Raw genomic sequence first — 23,312 nt, forward strand, 5'->3', positions numbered from 1 at the left:
TTGGTACAGATTTTGGTTTTGTAACCAGCTTTCCAAACCACATTCTGCAACCATGATTCCTGTTTCAGTCCACTTTGCAAGACATGCACATGGGTGCATTTTGATGGGGTTTGAATCCGTGTGTGTGTCCAGTGCATTCATAAGATTGCAAAGCTGCTCTTCAGCATGAAAACTGCAAGTTCATTTAGTCCTTGCTAACACTGTTCCTCTTGAGGCTTTCTCTGATGCTGTCTTCAGCAAGTATTGGGTTTGGTTTGTGCCTCTCTGTGTTTTTTTGTGAAAGAAAAGGCTGGCAACAAATAAGCCTGTGACTGGTTTTGTGGTTGGTGTAGCTGAATACTTCCTGCCAGATCCCCAAAGGGATTTGAGATTTTCAGCATTAAAGAACATGTGTACCCTGGTATCAGTGAGGATCAGAGCCCTGGCATTTCTCTTGTTTGCATTGTATGAATAAATATCATCGATGTGCGGAATTGGGTGAGGCATTTGGAAAGCAGGGTCCAATTCCTGTTTTCTTCTGGGACTGCACAACAGATGTGCTTCTTTCCTAAGAATTTTTCTATTTGAAGCCTGATCCTCTAATTCCTTGAACACTGACAGTGGTGTGATTCTACTCAGAGCCTTGCTGGGAAAGAGCAGGAACTGTCCCTTACGCCAGTGGGGCGTTCATAGGCAGTCATGTCAAGTGTGCACCATAAAATGTCACATCAGCTGTTGTGAGCTAAGTGACAAAGGGGACGTGGCCTTGAAGTGCTAACAAAGGTAAAGAAATAGCAAGAACAAAGTGTCAGATTTTGTAAAGATTTCTGATGCACTTTAAGGTTGGTTCTTTTTTTCCCCCCACGTTAATACTCTGAACTTCAGAACAATTGATGTTCCCCGAGCTGGCTTCCACAGGCAATCCATTTTACATGTTTGACATTAGAGATGCGAGATGTCTGTAACGTGAAGATTTAAATGAGGATTGTTATTTTGACACGCTGTGTCCATCACGTCATTTTCCATTTGTGTTCCTGCGATCACGCTGCCCCAAAACGTCCTTATCATCTGGCAACACACTGTGTAACAAAGGATCCTATTTCAGAGGGCTTCTAATGGATTGGACTATGCATTGAAACAAGCTGGGGTTTTTAATGCATGCTGTATTTTTTTTTTTCTGGGTTTTGGAACAGCAAGGAATGTTTCTGGTATTCTGAGCTCTGGCTCTGACTCGTCCTCCCTCACCTGCCGTGATGATGATGGACTGCACTGCATTTGATTTCTTGATCAGCAGCCACTAACATTAGAGTCATTAGTCAGCCTCACCCAGCCAAGCACTGCACAGCTTTCCATTTTATCTTCCTCCAGCAGCAGTGGTGCATTTCATTGTTGCATATGTTCTCACTTACTGCTTTAATATGCCATAGCTTGGTACCAGTAGGAATGTGTATGTACATGCACTGCATCAGCCGCTCCAGAAAGTGCCAGTGCCTTGCTCATGGACGTAAATCAGAGTTTGATGTGCCCCCAGAGAAGTGTTTTGTGCTGCCTCCTCTGTGTGGGGGTGTGTGTGCCCATCTCATATGCAAGTCAGGTCCTGTGCTGGTCTGCAGTAACAATACTGATGAAGCCAATCTGGGCCTTCACTGCTCTGGGAAGAAATCCACCTGTGTACCTGAGCTTAGGAAGTCAAGTCTTTCAGGATAAACCATGCTGTCATGTAATAATAAAGCTGGTGACTGTTTACTGAATGCTTATGGCCATCTTTTCAGTTTCTGGTTCACAGAAGCCTGTAACAGAGCAGTTTCGCTTTATTTGTCCACATTCTGATGGGTGTCCTGCCTGTTCCAAAAAATTTACTTCTACAGGGCATCAGAGAGTTATTCTACACCTGTATTTGCTCTGCCTTTCTAGCTGAGCATTAGCTTGTCATCTTGTCTTTTTTTTTTCCCCTGTATCTCCTGAGCAGCAAATCTGTCCTTAACTTCCATTCTCAAGGCCTGGTGTGACTCTTTCTTGCAGGAGACATGAGTTGTAAGAAAAAATAGAAATACTTATGCAGGTACCATGCAGATTTCCCCACTTACATGTCAGACCAGGGCTGAGGTGCTGCTTAAGAACCTGAATCAAAGAAACACTCTGCTGGGAGAGGTGGAAAGCTCAGAGACAGGATGTGTGATGTGTCATTTGAAACTCCTTTTCTCTCCTTATGCCTGTATATATACATTTATGCTTATATGTTTATTTATGGTTCTATTTGTGTTTGAATTTATGTATTTATTGTGAGCATTTGTCAGTTTTCCTGGAAATTGGAGTTGGCTGCTCAGGAAACTGTTTCAAATGTGACCCGATTGTATTGTGCACATATGTATATATAAATATATAAATATACATATGTGCTGACCTTAAGGCGGGAGAGACAGATGCATAAGGCAGAGGAAGACTGACTGTATCACATACAGTATGTCAGCTTAGTGCCATCACTTTGTCCTTCACTTGTTCTTGATGAAGCCCCCCCAGGCAATTCCCTTCAGTTGTCTGTGAAGGGGAGGGATGCACCTGGCTGGAGAAATGGGTGTCAGCACCCGCTGGAATTCTAGCAACAGAGCTGTGCTCGTGGGGATCTCACTGACACAAAATAATTCTGCCTCACACCTACAGCAAGTGCCTTTCTTTCCTGGCCAATGTGCCCTCTGTTCCCTGTGCCCCATCCCATGCCAGGCACTGCCCTCCTCACACAGGGCCTCTCTTCCTGCTGCCACAGGCAGGCAGGGAGGGAGAGTTCACCACCAGAAACCTCTCTGTGCTTCCTCCCTTTCCCCAGGGCATTACCCAGAGCAGTGTTTCTGTGTGTCTCCCTTGCTACAACAGTGCTATCAGGTAATTCCCCCAAACTGACTATGCTGTATCTTACTCCAGTGCAGAATCAATACAATTCTAGGCTGCATTTTAAGCTTTTAGTGGCAAAACCCACTTTGCTGTGTTTCCCACATTATCCTTTGAGTGCTGCTGTTGATTATAATTGATGCTTATAGCACCCTCCATTGTGTCAAAGAATATTCCACAGATCAATTAAGTTTCACAACACCTTTGAGGTGTTGGTAAAAAAACAGTGCACTTCTAATTGCTGTTTTACTAGAAGGTGCATGATTAAGGAAAAAGGTTGTTTTATATAAAGCAGGTTCATATGTTGTGCTCTGAAGCTGTGAAGTGCTAAGGGCACTCACCTTCTCAAGTGCTGCCCCCTGGGCAGTGAGCAGTGGGTAAAAGGTGCTAACACAGCTGCTTCTGCTCATGTAGCCATTTCCAGCTTTCAAGATGAGTCTGCTGCACTGCACTAAAAGCGGTGGGTGCACTAAAAAAGTGGATGGACTGGAGTATTTCAGGTACTGGAAAAACCCAGTTTTAGCACCAAGTGAGGGCCTTGAGCTTTTTTTCAAGCAGGTTTTTTGAAAAATGTTTGCAATATGTCAGTGTGACACTGTAGTCCAGCATAAAATTACAAAAGCTGGATATGGTTCCTTCTGTCTTTGTGCTGCTGGTGTTGCTCAGTCCTGAAAACACTTTTTTTTTCTGAAAAAGCCATGAAGGTTTGTGAAGTCTATATTTGAATATATATAATGAGCAGAAATAAATGCTAGAAGGGAGAGAGGGAGTTGCAAAGACAGTCCTCAGTGGCATTCATCTGTGAGCGATGATTATATGGTTGCATCTAAAATGTATTTCCCACCCCCATTCAATTAACAACTCAGTGTTTTAATGGACAGAGCCAGCAGCTGCAGAAATCCATCCCCCAGAGAGAGAGATTCCAGCACCTGAGAGCAGTCTGCAAAGCCTGGCAGTGCAGCTCCTCATTAGAAAGGGAGGGGATGTCCTCATGGGAGCATCCTACTGCTGTAAGGAACTGCCTCCAGAGGATTTTTGTGAGGGAGGCAGGGCTGGAAAGAGAATGAGTCTAAGCCCAAACTAGCGTCTCAGTTTTGCAAAGCAGTGATGCTTTGATCCATTGAAGCCTGTGTTTAGCTTTAAATACACAAAAAAGAAAATGAAGAAAGTGGTGTGTGTTTCTTCCCCCCATCTCCTTCCTTCTTTTATCATGGCTAAAACTTAAAAAATACACCTGAAATATTCCCTAAGAGGCTTATTTCATTGCAACGGTACTGAATTTCCTTACCTTGGTTGTGTACTCCTTTTATTTCAGTTTCTAGACCAAATTTATTCCTTGTTAGCCTAAGATCTGCTTTTCAGTGATACAAGATGTGAAATCTTTTCAGTGATACAAGATGTGAAATCAAGATGTATATAGGATATGTCTCATCCTGTGTACAGGAGAGCTCTCAGCTTTTTTAGGCAAGTCTGTTTCCAGGCTTGGCTCTGGGAAGTATAATCAGGAAAATGCATTTTATCAAATAACTTGAATTTATAAAAGCAAAGATCCTGGTGTATAAATATTTGCATCAACAGAGGATGGAAGTGCCCGGCCAGGAGTACAGAGAACCCTGGGTGGTTTTTGTAGAGCCTTGAGACCACTTCTAACTAGAGAATGATTGAACAGAAAGTCTTCAGAAATTACAGCACCAAATAGAGTAGTACTGGAATTTCTTGCATCCATGAAGTGCCATGTGATTGATGCTATAGGTAAATTTAAAATGTTAATTAGAAGACTAAGAACTGTTTAATCTGTGTAAATTTGTTCTGAGGTGGGGTCTGTAATAGCTAATCAATTAAATTTTTGCTTTAATCTCTCTGTGCAGGACACCAGCCATGATTGGATGCTCTTTTGTGGTGGACCGAGAGTATTTTGGTGAGATTGGCTTGCTCGACCCTGGAATGGAGGTCTATGGAGGAGAAAACATCGAATTAGGCATGAGAGTGAGTAACAAGGAGCAGACCTTGTGCAGTGTCCCTTTGCAAAGAGTGCTGGGGAGCTTGTGGCCCAGCAGAGCTGCTGTCTGACTGATGGGCTATCATGCTGGAGTAATTGAGGCTGCAACACTATCTGGAAGTGACAGTGCCAGTAAATGAATGTTCCTGGCCTTACGGGCCGGGAGAGAACTGATAACAGTCAGAAATATGCTTTATTGGCTCATTCTGTCAGTGTCTGAACCAATGAGAAAGATTTTCTCCTTTCCCAGTATCTTTCCTCGTGCAAACAGCCGCTCTAAGTCTCCATGTGCTCATTGCCCTTAGCTGATGTTGCACAGGTATGGTCTAACAGATGCAATTCCTACAGAAAACTAAGGCCAGGCTGGTAGAAGTCAGTTGTAATGTCCATCATAAACACATTATGAATGCTGGGATGTTTTGCTACTCTAAGGATCCTCCTTGTAGAATAAGAACTACAGGGTACAGGTATTCAGTCCTGTCGGACAGGCCAGTGCAAAGTGTGGGCAGATGACTTTGGAACAACATCAGTCCCTGCACCCTGGACCTATGGGAGGTCTGATACCTGTGATCCCTTGCCCTTGTTTTCAAGGGGGTGCTTGCCAGCAAGTCCTCCTGAAGTCCAAGGAATATGTTTTTGCTTAGCATTTGAAAATTAGGCTGCTTAATGTTGCGTGAACAGAGTTTCCTCATTATAAAGCTGGCTGTTTAATTATTTTCCCTCTACTCTTTATCCCCTGCTTCCCAGTAACATGTCCCTGGTGCATGTAATGTGCTCATTAAAGCATATATTCTGCTCATGGTGAAACATTGAACATCAAATTAGTCCATTCTTTATCTGACTCTTTTTTTTCTAAAATGGCTACAAACTCCTTCACACCACTGGACTGAGGAGGAAGGTCACTGCAGCAAGAGTTTATTTTCACACACGGGTGTGTATTTGTTATTCCAGCATTGCAAGAGGGATGGGGTTTGTAATGGGACTGTGTGAATACACTGCTTATACTTTAAGGTTCAGAATTCACATAGGGGACAGAAAAACTGCTACCACAAATCATCCAATTTTCCTTAAGAGGGTCAGGCTATTACAAGGATTGTGTGAGCTTTCCTTTATCATTGTGCAGGGCTTTGAGCTGTTTGAAACTTTCTCCACATGGCTGCTCCGAGAATAGATTGAACACTCTGGCAATACCCTGACGTGGTTGATGAATAAGCCTCCTAAGAAATCTGAAAGCTGTCGCTCCTCCTTAAACGAGGAGCACTTGCTGAGTCCGATTAGGGCTCCTGGTAAACAGAGGCAAAGGTTTTAATAGGATTATGAAATGGCACTTGCCTGAAGAGACAAGGATTTGAAGTGAGCAAGGACGGGTTTTCAGGGATAGGGAACCTGTTAAAGCCTGCAGAAATCTTAGATCTAGAAACCAGCTCTCATTCTTTGGGTTTTGTTTTGTTTGGGGTTTTGGTTTTTTTTTTTGCCCTATAAGAAAAACTAACCCTACTGTTTGGAAAAGGTTTTATGAAAGTACAAGAGTATGAGTTTGTTTAATCTGAAATAAGCTGTGTGTCCATAGCATGGGTCTGTTACTCTGTGTTTCCAGCCTGGATCCATCATGGTAAGTAATATACAGTGTCTGCCTCCTAATTTGCAAATCCTGTGTGTGATCCCCTCCTGTGTGTCTTTCAGAGCTGTCAGAAACTAACAGCATGAAAATGCACAGGAACCTTCTCCCTTCTCTCCAGGCTATTTATAAAACCACTGTGAATTTACCAAGCTGGGGTTTTTTTTAACTCCAGAACCTGCAAGTACATTGCAAAAAATCACTTCTTTCCAAGGGCCTGGTGCAGTGACCCATGCAGGGATATTTGGTGCATCCCCCACACCTGCCCAGAGGGATGCTGTTGACCATGTGTGACTGCTTGTGTAAAGCAATGAGAGACAGAAAAAGGAATGAATAAATGAATGAATAAGTAAAGAACAAAAATTAATATAATAATAAATAATAAGACATAGGGAAAAGTGGTGGCACATGCTTGGCTGAAAACAATCCCTATTTGAAATAGCTGTAACAATAATCCTTTAAAACATTTTTGCAAACTATTATCATGTTACTGCTAAAAGAAAAGGGATTAGGTTTGGAGTGTCTGAAATAGATTACATTGCATCTAGTGAACCCTTGTTTAAATTGTTTTAATGAATTGAAATAGGAAAACTCAGTGAAACTAATGAGCTGATTTGGGAGGATATTGTTTGATAACTCAGCTAATTCCCATTAAATCTATTGTTTATTAAAAAATCATGATCTGGGGTATTTCACAGCTGGCTTTGCCCTTTTCTAAATTCCATAGATGGAAATATTTAAATAATTAACCTAGGTGATTTTCTATATTGAATAAGCAGTGCAGCAACAGACTGGGGCTACCTACTATGCCTGTTGAAAATATTTAGGGCTCTGCAGCTCTTCTCTAAACTCCTATCATTTTTTGTGTAAACTTCACAGTGGTTAGAGCTGCAACGTTCTCCTGATGGGGCAACTTTACACTGAAGCCAATGTCTGTTTGCCAAGAGAGGGAGATCCTGGTTTGGTTGAGAAAAAGCACCAGCTGTTCTGGGAAGTAAAAGGGAGATGGACACATCTGCAGGCTTGTGAGTGTAAGGAAATAGATGGACACTTACAGAATGTCATCTTGTACTATATTTTTCAAAGGTGACAGTTTCACTGCAAGGTGGATAAATCCAGGGGAATTCTGTTAGGACAAATGGTGCTGTTCTCTCACTGTTCACCAACCAGCTACTGAAGCTGATGGGAGTTATTATTAGCACCTAAACACAGGAAATTACAGCATCCAGTCTTGGCTGACTCCTCTGTGGATGAGTTGCCCTTCATGAGCACAGGCTGAAGAAGAGCCTCTTAATTCAGGGTAGATCTTCTTTGCTGCTCCTGAACATCAAATGGTCTCTCTGACCTGTAGTACAGAGAGATGTCCCAGCAGGAAGAGAAATTCAAGCAGTGCTTGAATGTGGAGAAAGACAGGGATCCCTTTAAGTGAGGGTCCTAAATTGTGACCCTGTAAGAAACTGCGTGGTTTGCAAGCATCATGTGAGTTCCATTCCTAGTGGGAGCCACAGACACACTTAATTATTTAGAAAGGGATCGTATAAACATTAAATGCCTAGTTTATGATTTAACCTAATACAAGCAGTTTATGATGCATCTTTTTATAGTGAGTCATTAATCATTGCACTAAGGATCCCTCGCTTCCTCTGGTGCTCCCGTGATAAGGTGAATGAATTGCTGTTCTTTTTACTTTGTGCCCATCAGCTGTAATGGTGGGTGGGAAGAGATCAAGTGTTTATTTTAAAGGATGCTCTAGCAGAAATTAAATTCTGCTGCCACCCTTAAAAATCCAAACAAATTAAATAGAAAAATATCTCACCCCATTAATAACCTCAAGTAAAACTTCTTTTCTTTTATGGCCTGCATCAACAGGCCAGGCTGCTCTATTCTCAGTAGCACTGTGTCAGCAGCAGCAGGTGTGTCCCAGGTAACTCTGGCCAGTTTTGTGGCCACTGTCAGTGGCATGGCCCTGGGAACACACAGCTAATCAGGATTGAAAAGAGCTGACCCAAAGCAGGATCCAGCTCAGACCCCGTGTGCTCTCTGGTGTTGTGATTTAATTGGTGATGGGGGCTGGGCTGCCCAGCTGAAACCATGGGTTGTGTGAACAGAAATGCAGTCCCACCCCTGGCTTACACAAGTACTGTGTGTACTGTAAAAAAATCATGATGCAGATGCACCGAAATCTCTTTATGAGGAAATGAAGCTCGTTACCTAATGGACTTCCATACACAAGCAAATCATTATACTTTCCAATCTTATATGTCCTGCCTTTACTTTCTTTAAAAATAGATGAACTACATTTTTTCTGAGCAGAAATGCTAATGGTAGATTGTTGAGTAGTGAATTTTTGACCTCATTTTATTACCTTTAGCTAAAGAGATTTAGATTCCTTTGAGCAGTCAGTGTTTTAAATGCAGATTCCAGACTGGTATGCTGTAATAAAAATGTCACAAGGTTTATGTATAGCAAACTTTAATTCTGGATTCTGGACAATGCTTTTTGCCCTGTGTGATTCATGAGGCCAGGTCCCCAGTCTTAGAGCTAAATAGAAACCCAGTTCTGGTGAGTTACTCAAAATTCCACCATTTTTTCACACATGCTGTGGTAACAAGTGAAAATTGTACAAAAATAGAGGTTAATCAAATTGTCTTATTTTGGTGAATACGAAAATACTTCATTTTTATTTTGACCTTTCCCAAGCTGTAATTTTTAGTATAAATTAATTCCGTTTTGAATTAAAGGTCTTAAAGCCTTTTAGTTGGAAGGCCTTTAATCACTTAAATGGTGTTAACAAAACCCCACAATTGCCAACATCTGAAAATGTAGTGTGCTCTGTCCTGAGACATGCCTATTCACACTGGAGTGCAATAAATCAGCATTTTCAGCATGAAGTTAAATGCTATTAAAATGTTCCTGAGCAGTTCTATACTGCCTAAGCAAAATCCTAGTAAGTGATGTAATCTGCTGTTATTGGAAGTTGCCCCACTGCTGAGGTTGCAAAGATCTCAGTGATAAATCTCCCAGGTCTCACGCTCCAGATAAACGGTATAAGTGAAGGTGTCCCCTTTTTCCATCTCCAGTTTAATTTAGCTGGTTTATAGCTATTTCCTAAGGTAAAAGAATCCTAAGCTTGTAAAGCCAAGCTTTAAGAAATCATGAAAGGATTGAAGTCATGGTGCCTGGATTACATTCATTCCCAGCTCCCTTCCCTCTTCAGAGCAGGGATTGGAGCAGTTGCTTCTGTGGTGCTGTGCATAAGTGATGAGCCAGGTCCTCAGCACAGCCGAGTGCTCAGCATCTTCTAATTCCACTGGAGTTGCACAGATTCAGGCAGGATGGGATTAGGCTTGACATTTGTGTACAGCAGCAATGCATTCTGTCTGGAAAAGGGGACAGGCTTCATGGCAAGGGAAGGAGCTCATGCAGGCATTAAATCCCAGGCTGCTGAGCCCTGGAGTGTCCAAAGGCACCTGGAGTCACCGCTGGTGGTTCTCCATGGCCAAAGTCCCAATGTGCTGCAGAGGGCAAGAACTGCATTAACAACTGCAAGGGAGCTGTCAGCAGTGCCAGGGACTCTGATCCCAGCTCTGAGGTCAGATCCCCACCCCGAAACAGATCCAGTGCTGCCAGCAAACAAGAAAATGGTGGGAAAGCAGATGAGGACAGGCTGATTCCAGTGATAACCAGCACTGGGGACAGGGTTCAATGTCTGACCTCAGCCACATTTCAAACCAGAGGGTTTCCTCTGTAAAGGGTCTTCCCCCACCTGAAAGAACAGGATGTGGAAAGAGTGTAAAGCAAAGCCAAAGAGCTAAAATGGGGCCCTGGGCCCATTCTGATGAAGTTAAGAGTACTTGGGTTTTTCTATGACCAGATCATTAATATAGTCCTAATTGTACTTTTAATAGGATGTATGAACCTGGTTTTGGAGGACAGAGCCCTGCCTGTCTGCAATTTCTTTGAAGCATACTGTCCTTTTTCCTTTTCTTTCTTATTTTCTTCATTAATTTTCTTTTTATTAAATTGAGGATAACTTTAACCTAGCATGGAAAACAATGGTTTCATCAGAACACAGCACAGTGGTGCTCTAGCATGAAATTGCCAGCACACTACAGGACTGGAGCTTGTGAGTACCCTTAAAAACACTCTCTAAAGTGGGAGCATTGGAAATAGCTCAGAAAAGAGCATCTGGCCATTTGGCTCCAATATCACATCATGCTCCATCGAGTGTAACATTTTATGTTACAAACTCTTTCATGTACCAGGACATTATCAGAGCACAGGGCTGGAAATTTCAGAAAGAGATCGACAGTGAAAGAACTGAGGAAAGAAAATGCTTCCTTTAGTCTTTGCCACTTTCTTCTCAGCCACTTTCCTGATGGTTTGATCTAAATCTAACACAGGTTCCTTTTCAGAGGCAAGTGTGAACTGAATGAGAGAGAGAGAGGGAAAATGAAGAGGAGTGTTAATTGTGTTGAGATTGAAATAGGTTTCACTTGCCTAATGATGAGTCTGAACCAAACACTAGAGATGAGCTACAGCTGGTCAGAAACTTTCTGATACAACATATTTTGTGTTTCAAAATAACAGCTCATCCAGAACTCCAAATGGTCTGTAGAACTCTAAATTTTGATGCTGATTACTGAAAGCCTGGCTTGGGCTATGTTGTACCCAGAGGTGCCCAGCTGTCAGTCTTTAGTTTGGCTCCAGCACACCTGGCAAAAGAATTCTTTGAGTTTTTCTGGAACCATTTTGAATCTCTCTCCAAACTATTAAAAAAGATGAAAAATCAGGTTTGTGGAAAGCATCCTTTTTCCACTCAAAAAACGAGATGTGAAAGTGATCCAGGATACCAGCTGTTCCCAGAGCAGGGGATGCTTGTTTCCTAATTGACTTTTTGAGTAGCTCCCCAGTTGGTGCTCATTTTTCTGGGGATGAGAGGTTTAATCAGGAATCTCTAGGAAATATAAACGGCTCTTAAGATGGGAGGAGTCCTTGCAGTCCAGGTTTCTGCAGCTGGAGCAAAGATTTGGCTTGGAGGAGCATCCTGTCTGATGGTTCTCCAACCCAGACCAGCAGCCTGGGTAAGTGCTGGAGGAGCAGCTGGTGGATGTGAGGGTCAAAGTCCAAACTGCTTCCCTTGGCAGTGCCCAGGGCTACTGTGTGTGGTTGTGTTGGTTTTCCCAGGTACCTCCACGTAGGTGACTTCATTTGGGAAGGTTCTTTTTAGCCTTAGGGCTGAGCTGTCAGATTTATAGGCTCCTCCAGGCTTGAGTGCAGGGTCTGGAGGTGGGGTTGTAGATGTTTAAACGTACAGCTGAGGTGTTACCCTTGCAGGAGTGTTGAGGTCACCATTATTTATGACATTAAACATGAAGTCGTCACCACTGGCAAGTGGAAGTGTTTTTGTCATGGGAGCATGAGGGTAACAGAGCTGATCTTTGAGAGTTGTGGGTTTGGAAGGCTAAGAGTTGTGGGGCTTAGGTTTGCTTGGCTTTGTTTTAATTCTGCCTGGAAGATTTTGGGAGGTAATATATTTTTTTTCTGTACATTTTCTGGTCTGCTAAGGAAATATCTAACTGACTAATAATTATCCTTGCACTAGTGTCACCTGATTAAGGCAAAGCATGTTGAGCTGGCCTGTGTGACAGGTACCTCTGAGCTGAGGAGCAGGAGCAGGGAAGGAATAATGCATGTAGCTGTGTTGTTGGATAAAGGTCCACTCCTTGGTGCCAAATTTATCATTATCTGCATTGTGTGTAACACATGGTAAAAAGGCAGCTTAACACTGTGCTTGAAAGAGCATTTTCTGTGAAGGCAGCAGCAGATTAGCCAGCAGTGAGAGGTGTAGTTGGTGCTTCTCCCCCAAAGAGCTCCCAGAGGAGTGAGGTCTGGCACCTCCCCCTAGAGGAGCCAGACTAGGGATCCAGATTCCTATCTGGCTAAGCACAGACAGAAAAAAAAACTTCATTAAAACACTTAGAGCCACAAAATGTCAAGATACTCTTAAATTTTGTTTTCTGCATAGGAAAAACAGGGAAGCAGGTCGGCTGGAAAGCTTTATTAGCACATTTATTGTAACATAGCTCCGTGTGTAGTTTCACTGCTTGCATGCTGCAGCCAGTGTAGATAAACATAGATAAATTCCCTCTGCATCCTCATGTGTCATTGTTTCTCTTCCATGAACATCAGATTAGATTTCATGGCAGTGTTAGACGTATATTTAATGTGCACAAAAGCATTGGTCAAGATGCCAATTGCTTTCCATTGGTAGCTTTCTTTCAACGTAAAGGAAAGGCGTTAGCTATTCAAAAGAGAGGAAAAACAAACACAAAATGACATAACTGTCGTTTCTATTTGTATTCTAGGCTTAGAAAAAGCAGATCTCACTGAAAAATCATACTTAATATGACCTACAGAATTTATAGCATGAGAAACGGAGCCAAGGAGAACCCACAGAAGCAACAAAATATATTTGCAAAATCTGTTTTGGGTGCAACTGCATATCCCATAGTCAAGTGTTTTGACTGTGATAAAATAATTTATTCACGTGTTTTGGTAAAACTGTAGCTGCATATTTCTACCTAAAACGCCACTTAGATTTCCTCTGTGTCTCTGAGAGAATGTCATTTGCACAAATATCTTCCTATCAGAAGAAAAACAAATGATTCAATAACCTCAGAGCATGTCTGTAATTTCTGGCACACTCTGAGGAAGCAGGTAAATGAGTTTGGTTTCATTAAGCCAAGGGGAAGCTGAGGCAGAAGGCTCCAAAGATGTCCTCACGGGAAGTCTGAGAGTCATTTGTTGGCAGAGCCAGGCTGAAATAATTTACAATAAACTTTATTCTATTTCTCTACTAATTGGTCTGCATTCAAAACCTGAAATGATTACTGGAGGTTACAGCATGTGCATACACTGTAAGAACTCTACTTGAAATTCCTGTGTTCCTTTAGGGCCTGATTGAGTGAAAAAAAGGACAAGGGTGATGGACTTCAGAAGGAATGAGTGAGTCCTAAATCCTGGGTCTGAGTAGGAGTGTGAGAGCACATTCAAAGCAATCCTCTTGAGATCTGTCTTTTCTATTCCTGTTTCCAGCTGATGTTGCCACGTTGTGCTGGCAGGTAGCTGGTGTGTTGCAGACTTTCTGATATAATCTTCTGTGGCCAGGTCACTGCTGCTGTCCCTGTTCCCCCAAGGAGGGGAGGTGGTGTCATTTTCTGTCTCTGCCTCCCCTCAACTTGCCAAGGACATCCCTTGGGGCCAGTCTGGCAGCAGTCTGCTGAGGACAAGTGGGGTGTCCTGTTTATGCACACACGTGGCATATTCCTTCTTCAGTCCCCTCCCTCACCCTTCTTACCCCTTGTCAAGAAATGTCTTGGCTGCTGAACACTTGTACTGCAGGACTGTGCAGTCTCAAGCTGCACTGGTGCACGTGCTGGGCTGGCTGGTGGGTCTGTGACCACTGAGCTGTGAATGGTGCTGTATTCCCTACCCCTCTGTCTGTGCCTCAGCCTTTCCTGCTCCTGGCCTGAGTGTCTGCTGCCCTGACATCGTGCCTTGAGCCGAGAGGCGCCGATCTGCCAGACCCTGTGAGCCTCAGAGAGCTGCTGACAGTTCAGCTCCAGTTAGCTGCAGTTCAAGGTCAAATGGGACTTTAAAATATGAATAAATGTCAGGGTTTGCTGGCACATCGATCTCAGCCTTTTTGATTACTGCCAGATCGCATGAATAAATTAGCCTTGACAGGTGCGATAAATTATATAGACTACTGATCTCAAACAGTAAATGTTAGAGAAGGACGTGGAAGGCCTGGAGGGGAAAATACCCTCTGCAGATGCTTGCATTAAATGAGGTGAGCTTTGATACAGTGCTCAGGGGGTACTCTTCAGGCAGGAGGAGGCCTTTTGTTCGTTTGAGATTCTGTGCCAAGCCAGGACACGTCTCCGCCTGTCGTATTGATTTCCTTTGTCAGAAGGAGTTTGGGTTGCTGTGAGTTGTGAAGCGAGAGAGCTCGGCTGCCTTTCCCACCCACTGCCCTCCCCACCCTTCCAGGGGTGTTAAAATGGCCTGGGCTCAGGCCTTCTGGGTCCTAAGAGGGGACAAACAGCAAGCAGGTCTCTAACTACAGTAAAACAGAAGTAGAAGGCGTTGGAAGTGGCTCTCGATATGTTGTCATGCTATGCTGAACAGTGTCGAGCCACAACTGACTTTTGCATGTCAGATCTTTGCTTTGCAGGGTCTTTTTACTTAGAAACCGAGGCTGATATTCAGAGAAACTCACATGACACAGAGTACATGCTTTCTTCCCTATGATTTCCTGTAAAACATAACTGGGATGCTAAATTTCCATATTATGCATAAATATTAGCAATGTCAATCACTAGTTAATTTTATTTTTACTAAGCGTTTTTTCTCTTTTATTGATTGCTAAATGAGCCTGTGAAAAGAATTTGAGGATAGGGTGGGGTGTTTGGATCCTATTTCATGTATCTCTGTCCAAGAACTTCCAGTTTCGTTAAATCTACAATCAAATATTGTAATCCTCTCCAATATCAGACACATCGCAAAGCCAGACTTTTTGTCACAGACATTTAGACTTGTTCTTTTACTGATATCCTTTAATTAAGCATGCCCTCTTTCTGCAGCATCATGTACACATTCTGTCTCCCCATCTTGATAACTCATCTGTGTGTTTGTGTATATAAGTCTGTGTATCCATATTTATATGTAAGTAGAGATCATGGGCTAGTGCTCATTTTGGGCCATTCCTCCTCACAAGGGCTTCTGTGAAATACTTGGATTTATGCCGAGACACTGAGCTTCACAGTGCAGTTAATCTGAAATGCCCAATTTCAAATGCAGAAGCATTTTTCTCTCCAAAAGCAGAAAGGTATGGTATCTTGCTATATTTTGTAGCAAGAGAATGAAAGAGAGAAACTCTGGGTTTGCCTCAGTCGATTTTACAAAATGAAATCAGAACAGAGTCTGAATCCAGTGGATTTTAAATTTTCATTGTGAAGGTTCTGCATAGCTCCACTGTCTTAACTATAAATATACAGCCACCAGTTTTGCACATAAATTGCCCCTTTAATATACATAATCAATAGCATATGTATAATTTAAAAGAGACTATTACAAATCTCTTGTTTATATGCCAAAATGTTTGGGTTCTGTGATGAATTGATACATCTTCAATACATGTGTAATGTTAGAATGGAAGGAGTTACTAAAAGGATTTTTACTTGTCTCGAAATGCCTTTTCAATGTAAAAATAAGGTGAGGTAGACAGAGATCAAGACAGAAAAGGCTGGGGGAGAGAAAGGGCCTTTCCTACTACAAGATCTTTGCCATATGGGTGAAATCCTGCACAGACCATGCTAAGGAGGGTGTTAAGAACAGTGATGAGAAAATGGGGTGTATGACAGAAAGGAGGGTCAGCCATGGTGCTGAGTGGTAAGAAGCAAATTGCCTAGCAAGAAGGATTTTGAGAATCATAGAGGAGCTCTGGGAAGATTAGCCAATGCAGGCAGGTGTCTCCAAGCCTCAAAATGTGTGCTTTTCTGATTACTGGTATTAGAGAGAAAAAAAAATGTTTACAAAGCGATAGGGAGGAGAATGAAGATTATATTTTGAGGGCCAGGGAAGTATTGTGCCAGACTTAAGAATCGCAGAAAAAAAAGCTGTTGAAGTAAATAGATAAGAGAGAAGCATTAGTATTGCTAGAACTGGGGCTTCTTGAACACATGCCAAATGAAATTGGGAGGGATTTGCTCGTAAGAGTCGAACCATCTTCAGTCAAAAAGGCTGCAGAGATTATTAAGGATATTTTTCGCATGCCTACAAAATTGCTTCCCTGTTTCTGCTCACAATATCCATTAGTTTTCTGATCTGGGGCAGAGCAGCAGAATGGGGCCATGGCTATGATGATTCTGTGTCAAAACAAGCTTTGCCAGGCACCTCCTGAGAGAAGAGGTGGAGTCTTGGTAGAGTCAGTTTGGAAACTACCTATGGTAGTGCCAGCTGCTTGAAATGAACCTGGCCCATCCCTGGAGGGGTTGGAGTTGTGGATAATAGATCATGGAGCCAAGCCCCAAGTGTTCTGCAGTGAGCACCCTGAATTTAAGCCAGACCTGGCATAAACTGAATCAGTCCATTAACTTTCCAACTTTTCCTTGCCTCCTCCTTCCCAGCTCCTCCCTAGGCCATTTTTTAACTTGAGGGTCAATGTGTTTTGCTTCTGGAGTTGTGCTGAGGGGTTCTCTGGGCTGCAGAGAAGTGGGAAGTGATTTTGGAAAGCTGCATTCTGACCCAGGCTTGTGTCACTGCTCAGTAGCACTGTAGGTGCTTTCATTCGTACAGGTTACTCGTGGTTATCTCCAGCTGGAAGCACAGCAAAAATAATTGCTGAGGGAAATGTGGTTCATTTTTCGCTTTCCTCATTAATCCCTATTCAGTATCTCTTCAGGAAGATGCAGTGATGTGCCAGTGTGCTGTAAGTTACTTTCTCTCCATTCCCTCTGCCTGTTTTAATTAAGCATAGCCTGTTGTCCATCTTACTGGAGCAACATTCCTGGCATGTCAAATGCAGTTTCTATATGAAAATATAGCAAATTCTTGCACTTATTAAGATGGCTTTTTTAGATCTTTACACAAAATGTTGTCATTCTGTATACCTCATGGGACACTGACTTTTTTTCTAGAGTCTAGATGTGAAGGGCTGACTGTCAGCCACATCCCTATTTATCTCTAGGTGCTTTCACAATAGTTTCTGGGGTAAACATGGATCTGCTGTCGGTTCTGCCTGGTAGTGTTTCAACATACAGAACCAGAGCAGGGCTAAGGAAGGTGTAAATGTAACCACACTGGTTGTGTGTCAGGCCCCAGCTTGAGAACCATGAAAATGAGATGGAGAGGGAGGTACATGTTTGACTTTGCTCAGTTGTCAGCCCTGGCAGGAAGGTGTGGTATGCAAGCAGCACTCACGAAATCTTCTCTAGGGAAGTCTTGGGGCTTTGGATATCTTTTGCAATCCACACATGGAGCTGGCAACAAAGGAAGTGTTTTGTGGGGATAGTGGAGATGAGCCACTGAAGTGTGTGAGACAAATGGCCACGACTGAATCATCTTGAGCTGTGCAAGGGAGGTGTTGAAAATTCAACCCACCTTGGTTCAGCTTTTCTCCCAGTCTTAAATCCTTTATTTCTGGCAAGTCTTTAGATTTTCTCTCTACCTTCTGTCTCCTGCCCTTGCCAATGTATCTCATTCTATTTCATCCCTCTCCTATCCCTCCCTCCGCCTTTCCTGGCTCAGCTCCACCAGGCCTTAATGTTCCACATTCTCCTCTAGCTGTGCCAGTGACTTATGAGCTCAGTGCTGCTGTGGACACCAGACCTCTTAAGTACCTTAGCAACTCCCAGGAAAGCTCATAAATGTCTTTCACAATGGATGTTCAAAGTAAGAGAAGCATTAGAGGTTTGAGGAGTTTCTTGCCTAACAGGAGACGCCTAAACTAGATGAGAAGGGGAAAACCTATTACCCGGGGTAGAAAAACACAGATGCCTTTTTAATTGAAAGAATCCTGTCTGTGACATGAAGTGAGAATGTAAAGGAAAGGTTTTAGTTTGAACAGAAATTAATTCAGAGGAAAAGTAGAAGAGGCTTATGTTTTGTCGGGAAATTAACCTTTTTTGATCATAGAGCTTTCTTTTGACATCCCCTCTGACTGTAGAAAGATGGTGGAGTAAGGACTTCTAGAGGTGTTATGCATTTGAAAGAAAAATTTGAAACAGTGACCTCAGGAAATGAACACAGAGGTGCAGGCAAATAGAACCTGATTAATGAGTCGAAGGAGGGCCAAACTCAGATGCACAGGGAGAAGTCTCTGAAACCCTCAAGGTCTCAAGAACTAATCCTGTTCTGGGGTTTGTCTGCTGTATTCCTTATACCTCTGTTATCTCTTGCCTGACTGTCTCTTCTGCTCCTTTGGTCTCTCTTTCTCTGTGTGGCTGCTTGTTTTTGATGCTGCTTTCTTTCTTTCCATCCACTCGTTCCCCTCAGGTAGTTGGACAAAGTAGCTTGGAATTATCTCATGCTAATGAGAAGCCAATGCTGCCTTTCTCCCACTTGATGAAAACAGACCTTGAGGCCCCACACTGCACGAGGAGCAGATTGCATAATATGGACATGGGTTTAGTACAAACACAGTCGTGGGGTGTAGAAGTGGAACAGAAAACAAATTTTAAATTCTTACAGTGCCTTGTATCATTAAATCCTGGATATTTGGGCTAGATGCATCCCTCTTCATATCCAGTGCAGCCACATTGTTTTAGGGGTGGTTTTGATGCTAATAACTGTTTGATATCATAGACAGGTTGATTTGGTTGATTAATTTGGATGTTCCAGCTTATGTACATGAGTATTCCCAAACTACTCAGGGGTTTTTCCAACAGCTTGGCTGTGGTGGCATCAAGCTGTGCCTGACACTAACTGTGCCAGCTTATGGGTTCTGATCCAGTCAGTCTTTTCTCTCGCTTTGAACCAAAACATCAAAGTACTATTTACTTTTTTAAGCAATCACCTGTGAATTTCTATTGGTTGGCATCAGTAAAATGTTACAGGTGGGTGTCTTAGGGACCAGTTCCTTTGGATGTTCAATGCCACGTGGTTTGAACACCCTAACATAGAGATGTGCACAGACTGGCTGCCTGCATGCAAAGCTGTGTTTTCACTGAATGGTCATGGTGGAGGTTAAATGAGTGCCCGTGCACACATTGCAATACTGCTGACATTCAAGTGGCCAAATCTGCTTTAAAGAATTGGTGTCATCACTCTGAGACACACTGTCCAATGTTTGCAGCTATCCTTTAGTTTCACGTGTATTTAGGAGGTGCCTCTTTTGGGTGTCCATCTGACTAGGCCTTGGCTTCTGGCGAACATAACCCTTGTGTTTCAGAGGAACTTAATTCTCTATCAGCTTGACTGCCCAACAACAGGAGCGCTCTGTCTCCAGTGTTTGTTAGTGATTGGCAGTCAGTAAGACACTCTAGAGTGACAGCTTAACACTTTTCTACATATCCTTTAGCTAGGTTCAAGTGACATTCATGTGTTGGCTCCAGACAGTCATTTGTAAGACTCTGTCTACATCTCAGGCTAGTGCAAGATGAAGCATTAGATGTCATTAACTGGGACAATGTGGTATCTAGATTTCCAGCCCACATCTGGGCCAGAATGTGGTGTACATTCTGCTGTATGAAGGCATCAAGAACCAAAGAACCTGATAAATTGCTGTTGGGGTGCATTTTCAGAGTAGTGTCTAGCAATGTGGCTGGGCAATTCCATTAATATTAATAGGAATTTAGCAGATAAATCTCCTTGAATAACTTTTAGAAAATTTACCCTTAATGTGCCTTACATTTCAATAGGCTGAGCTGTGTTTTGAAATTCCATTTGAGAAGGGTAAAGTGATAGATATAATAATGAGGGATATGCAAAAAACAGTGGGATGCATATTTCTGTGTGACACTAAAGGCTTACAGTACTTTTAAATCAGAGCATCCTGGAATACTATTAATGAAATCCCCTTTAACCTTAAGGGGTAATTTTTTCTAAGTGATCCACGGGGGATTTGGCTGTTAAATTTCCATTAGCAGTAATGGGATTCACAATATTACAAAGCAAGTTCCCCACTAGCCATGCTGAAATTCTACCCCCTGCAGCAATTAATCATGCCCATTGGGCTCTCTAATGGAAATATGAAGCAAATTATCTGGCTAATCATGATATGTGATCAATTGCCTCTCCTGCAGTAATTGATTGCCAACGAGTCAAAGCCAACTCACAGCTTTTGTAGCCGAGTGACGATAGACAGGGTGTCCCTGTCACAGGTGGAGGTGCCAAGGCATCTGCAGCCCTTGGATAGCCCAAACCAAGGCTTGCAAGTAGCTGTTCCTCCTTGTATTTTCCTATCTTCCATCTCCTGGTTAACCCTTTTCCAGCAGTCCTGGAGAGGCTTCCTTCCATTGCCAGGGTGTAGCAGTGTCCTTTTGTTTCCTTTTATTTTTTTTGTCATATCCAAGCCTACTTAGTTGATTGGTTTGGGGGTCTTTTTCCTCACTGGCCTTCTGTGAAGGCTTCACATTCTGCCAAAATGTACCTTGAGCTGGGCTGCAGGCTCAACTCTTGAGGATATTTTTTGATATACATGGTGGTGTTATGGTTAAGCTAACTGGCAAACATGCAAATCCAGATGCATGCACGATGCCGTGCAAAATCAATAGCATTTCTTCAGGCAGCAGCACGCTAATTTATAGCCACACTGCATGACTGTGTCGTTTTCCTAATGAATTCTCCAGTGTGCAGAGGTGCACTAAACAACAAAGATAAATACTGGTGTGCAGAGGAGCATAATACAGATTTATAGCCATAACAGCACACAGAGTACAGATGTTTTGCATACAACCAAGATTGCTTTATGAGCTTTTGCAAGCAGGGGTATCTGTATTGTAACTAAGGACTGTTTTTCAATGAAACTTGAGATTAATAAAGCAACAGGAATCTTCTTAAAATACATTTTGGCACCATCCACACAACAGCATTTTCTGCGTGCCCCACTACGTGTTTCAGCTCCTATTGAGAGCTGTCTGATGGCAGAGGTTGGGTGCTAAAAAGGGAGAATCCTTAAAGTCACCTGAGCAACTGTGAAACAGATGTCATTGAAAAAGGACACTTACAGGAGCACTAAGCAATTTTTAAAATCCCTCCCAGAATGTGTATTAGGTTAGCCAGGCACCACCACAATGAAGAACTTTTCATTGCCCGCTCTCTCATTTGGCACAGAAACATTGACTGCCTCATTATTAATTTTTATAAATTTGGGAGCTTATTTCTGCAGAAATCTTGATTTTATTTTTCTTCTTGCTGGGGAAAATAAACCAAACTGCTTCTATTATTCTGTGTTTCTGTGGGGAACTTTACTAATGTACATAATACGCAACAGCTGATGGCAAGTGATGATAAGCTGCTGATACCACGGGGAGCTCTGGAATGAGTGGTTTACAAAGCCGAGTAAGTAATGAAAGTCCATAAACAAGACACTCCACGGAGCATCAGAGTGACAGAATTTTGGCTCCAAGATTGAGGCTGTTTGGCTGGTATTGGAAATCCATATAACATCCTTCCCTCCTGGCATCTGCTACTTTGAGAAGGTTCGGTTCATTACAATAACAAATTTCAGCTAAGCCTGATTGCAGTCTGTGGCCCCATGGATGGATGGCTACATCCTGTAGCTTGGTCTCCCACTACTGGGTGCCACAAGACAAGGCCTCTGTGGTCATTTGTCACTCCCTGACTCTAGGCAGGGTACATGTGCTGATTTGTAGTTAATGCAGGTGATCTTTGTAGCCTTTCTGATCAATCCAACCTAATTAAAGGAGTAATTCCCTGGTTTTGGGGCCAATTTACCTTTCCAAGATGGTGTGAATGCCTGCAGCTGAACTAATAATGAGGTAGCATCTTAGAGCCAATGAAGTGAAAATGAATCAGTAGAGCCCATTAGACTTGATAAAGTTCACTAAGAGATGGAGCAGGTGAATTTGTCCTTGTTAGGAACTCTGGTGTCATATGGAAAGTTAGAAAAGTCACAGCAAGCAGCTTCTCACACAGGAATGTCAGGCTCTGAGTTCCTGAAAGCAATCCTTGTCTTCAGCTTCAGCCAGCAAACTGATGGCTTCCTAAAACAGCTGTGCTAGTTAGAGGTTAGGGATTCAGAACAACTTATATGTAACATACTTCTGGATGTTCTTTTAGTGAATATTCTTGCAGATCAGCCCTTGTCCATGAAAAGATTCTATTAATAAAGCCAGCTGTGGAATAGGAAGGGAGAGTGATGTTATTAGTAACTGCAAAACGCTTTCAAAGCACTATGCATCATCCAAATAATTTACTAAATGGTTTCTGAGAAGAACTATTAATTAACTGGCAAGAATGAGCCACATTAACATTTGTTTATTGCGCTCTATCTGTTGGCCTCATGAGCTTGGACCAGAAGAGAAATTATCGCAGAGGGGCAAATTTTAGCTGTGCCCTGCATGGACAGAATATCTCAGTGATTCACACTGTGAAAGCTGCTTGGGATTAAGGCCAGATCCGAAGCCGTGGTGCTGCAGCTCTTTCAGACTCAGTTCTGCCCTCCCATCCTGCCTGATTCCCAGTCCTCCAGAGAAACAATTCAGTGGCTGTACTTTAATTAGGTGTTTAATACTGTGCAAATCAACTTGATGAGAAGAACACATTATCGATGTAATTTAAAATATGCATTTGTTTTTCTCTTCTGAAATGGGACAGATTTGAAACATTGATTCATTCTGTAATTTGGTTTTTCTCTTTTGAAAAGTGCACTTCAATAATCACTATGACATAGAAGAAAAAATAATCATGTTTTTTTCAGTCCTCTCTGCTTTATTCACATCTACCTGTGTTTCTATTTCATCTTTGCTTTTATGCAGATCATTAGGGTTTGTTCATTCAAAGGTAATGGAATTGGAGAAACACATGTTAAGCCTGAATTTTTTCTTGCATCTAGGTCATCACTACAACAAGATGAACCAACTTGCTTTTCAGCTTCCCCTTTGAGGCGAGGGAATAAAGAACAAAAAGTGTATTGTGTTTACCTGAATATTAAAAAAACTGACCACACAGTGGCAGCCTTCGTTGCTGTAACTGAGCTCGTTCAGAGAGGGTTAGAAAGGCAATGGGTGAGTTAGAAAAGGCTGCTTGAAGGGTCGATGTCAGCCTGTAATACAAACCTTGGGCTCAATCCACAGGTTCTTC

General features: G+C 42.5%; 1 protein-coding gene across 1 annotated transcript in view; it reads left to right on the forward strand.

Moving 5' to 3' along the window:
- Window positions 1-23,312, forward strand: part of GALNT9 (polypeptide N-acetylgalactosaminyltransferase 9) — a 131,641-nt gene that overhangs the window by 61,286 nt on the left and 47,043 nt on the right. Inside the window, exon 6 of the mRNA XM_042034948.1 lies at window positions 4,734-4,851. Within this exon, the coding sequence (XP_041890882.1) occupies window positions 4,734-4,851 (118 nt within the window). The remainder of the gene's footprint in view (window positions 1-4,733; window positions 4,852-23,312) is intronic.

This window comes from Corvus kubaryi, unplaced genomic scaffold (genome assembly GCF_017639235.1).
Source record: "Corvus kubaryi isolate FWS band 111438036 unplaced genomic scaffold, C.kubaryi_AGA036_p1.0 37382, whole genome shotgun sequence".
NCBI lineage: Eukaryota > Metazoa > Chordata > Aves > Passeriformes > Corvidae > Corvus > Corvus kubaryi.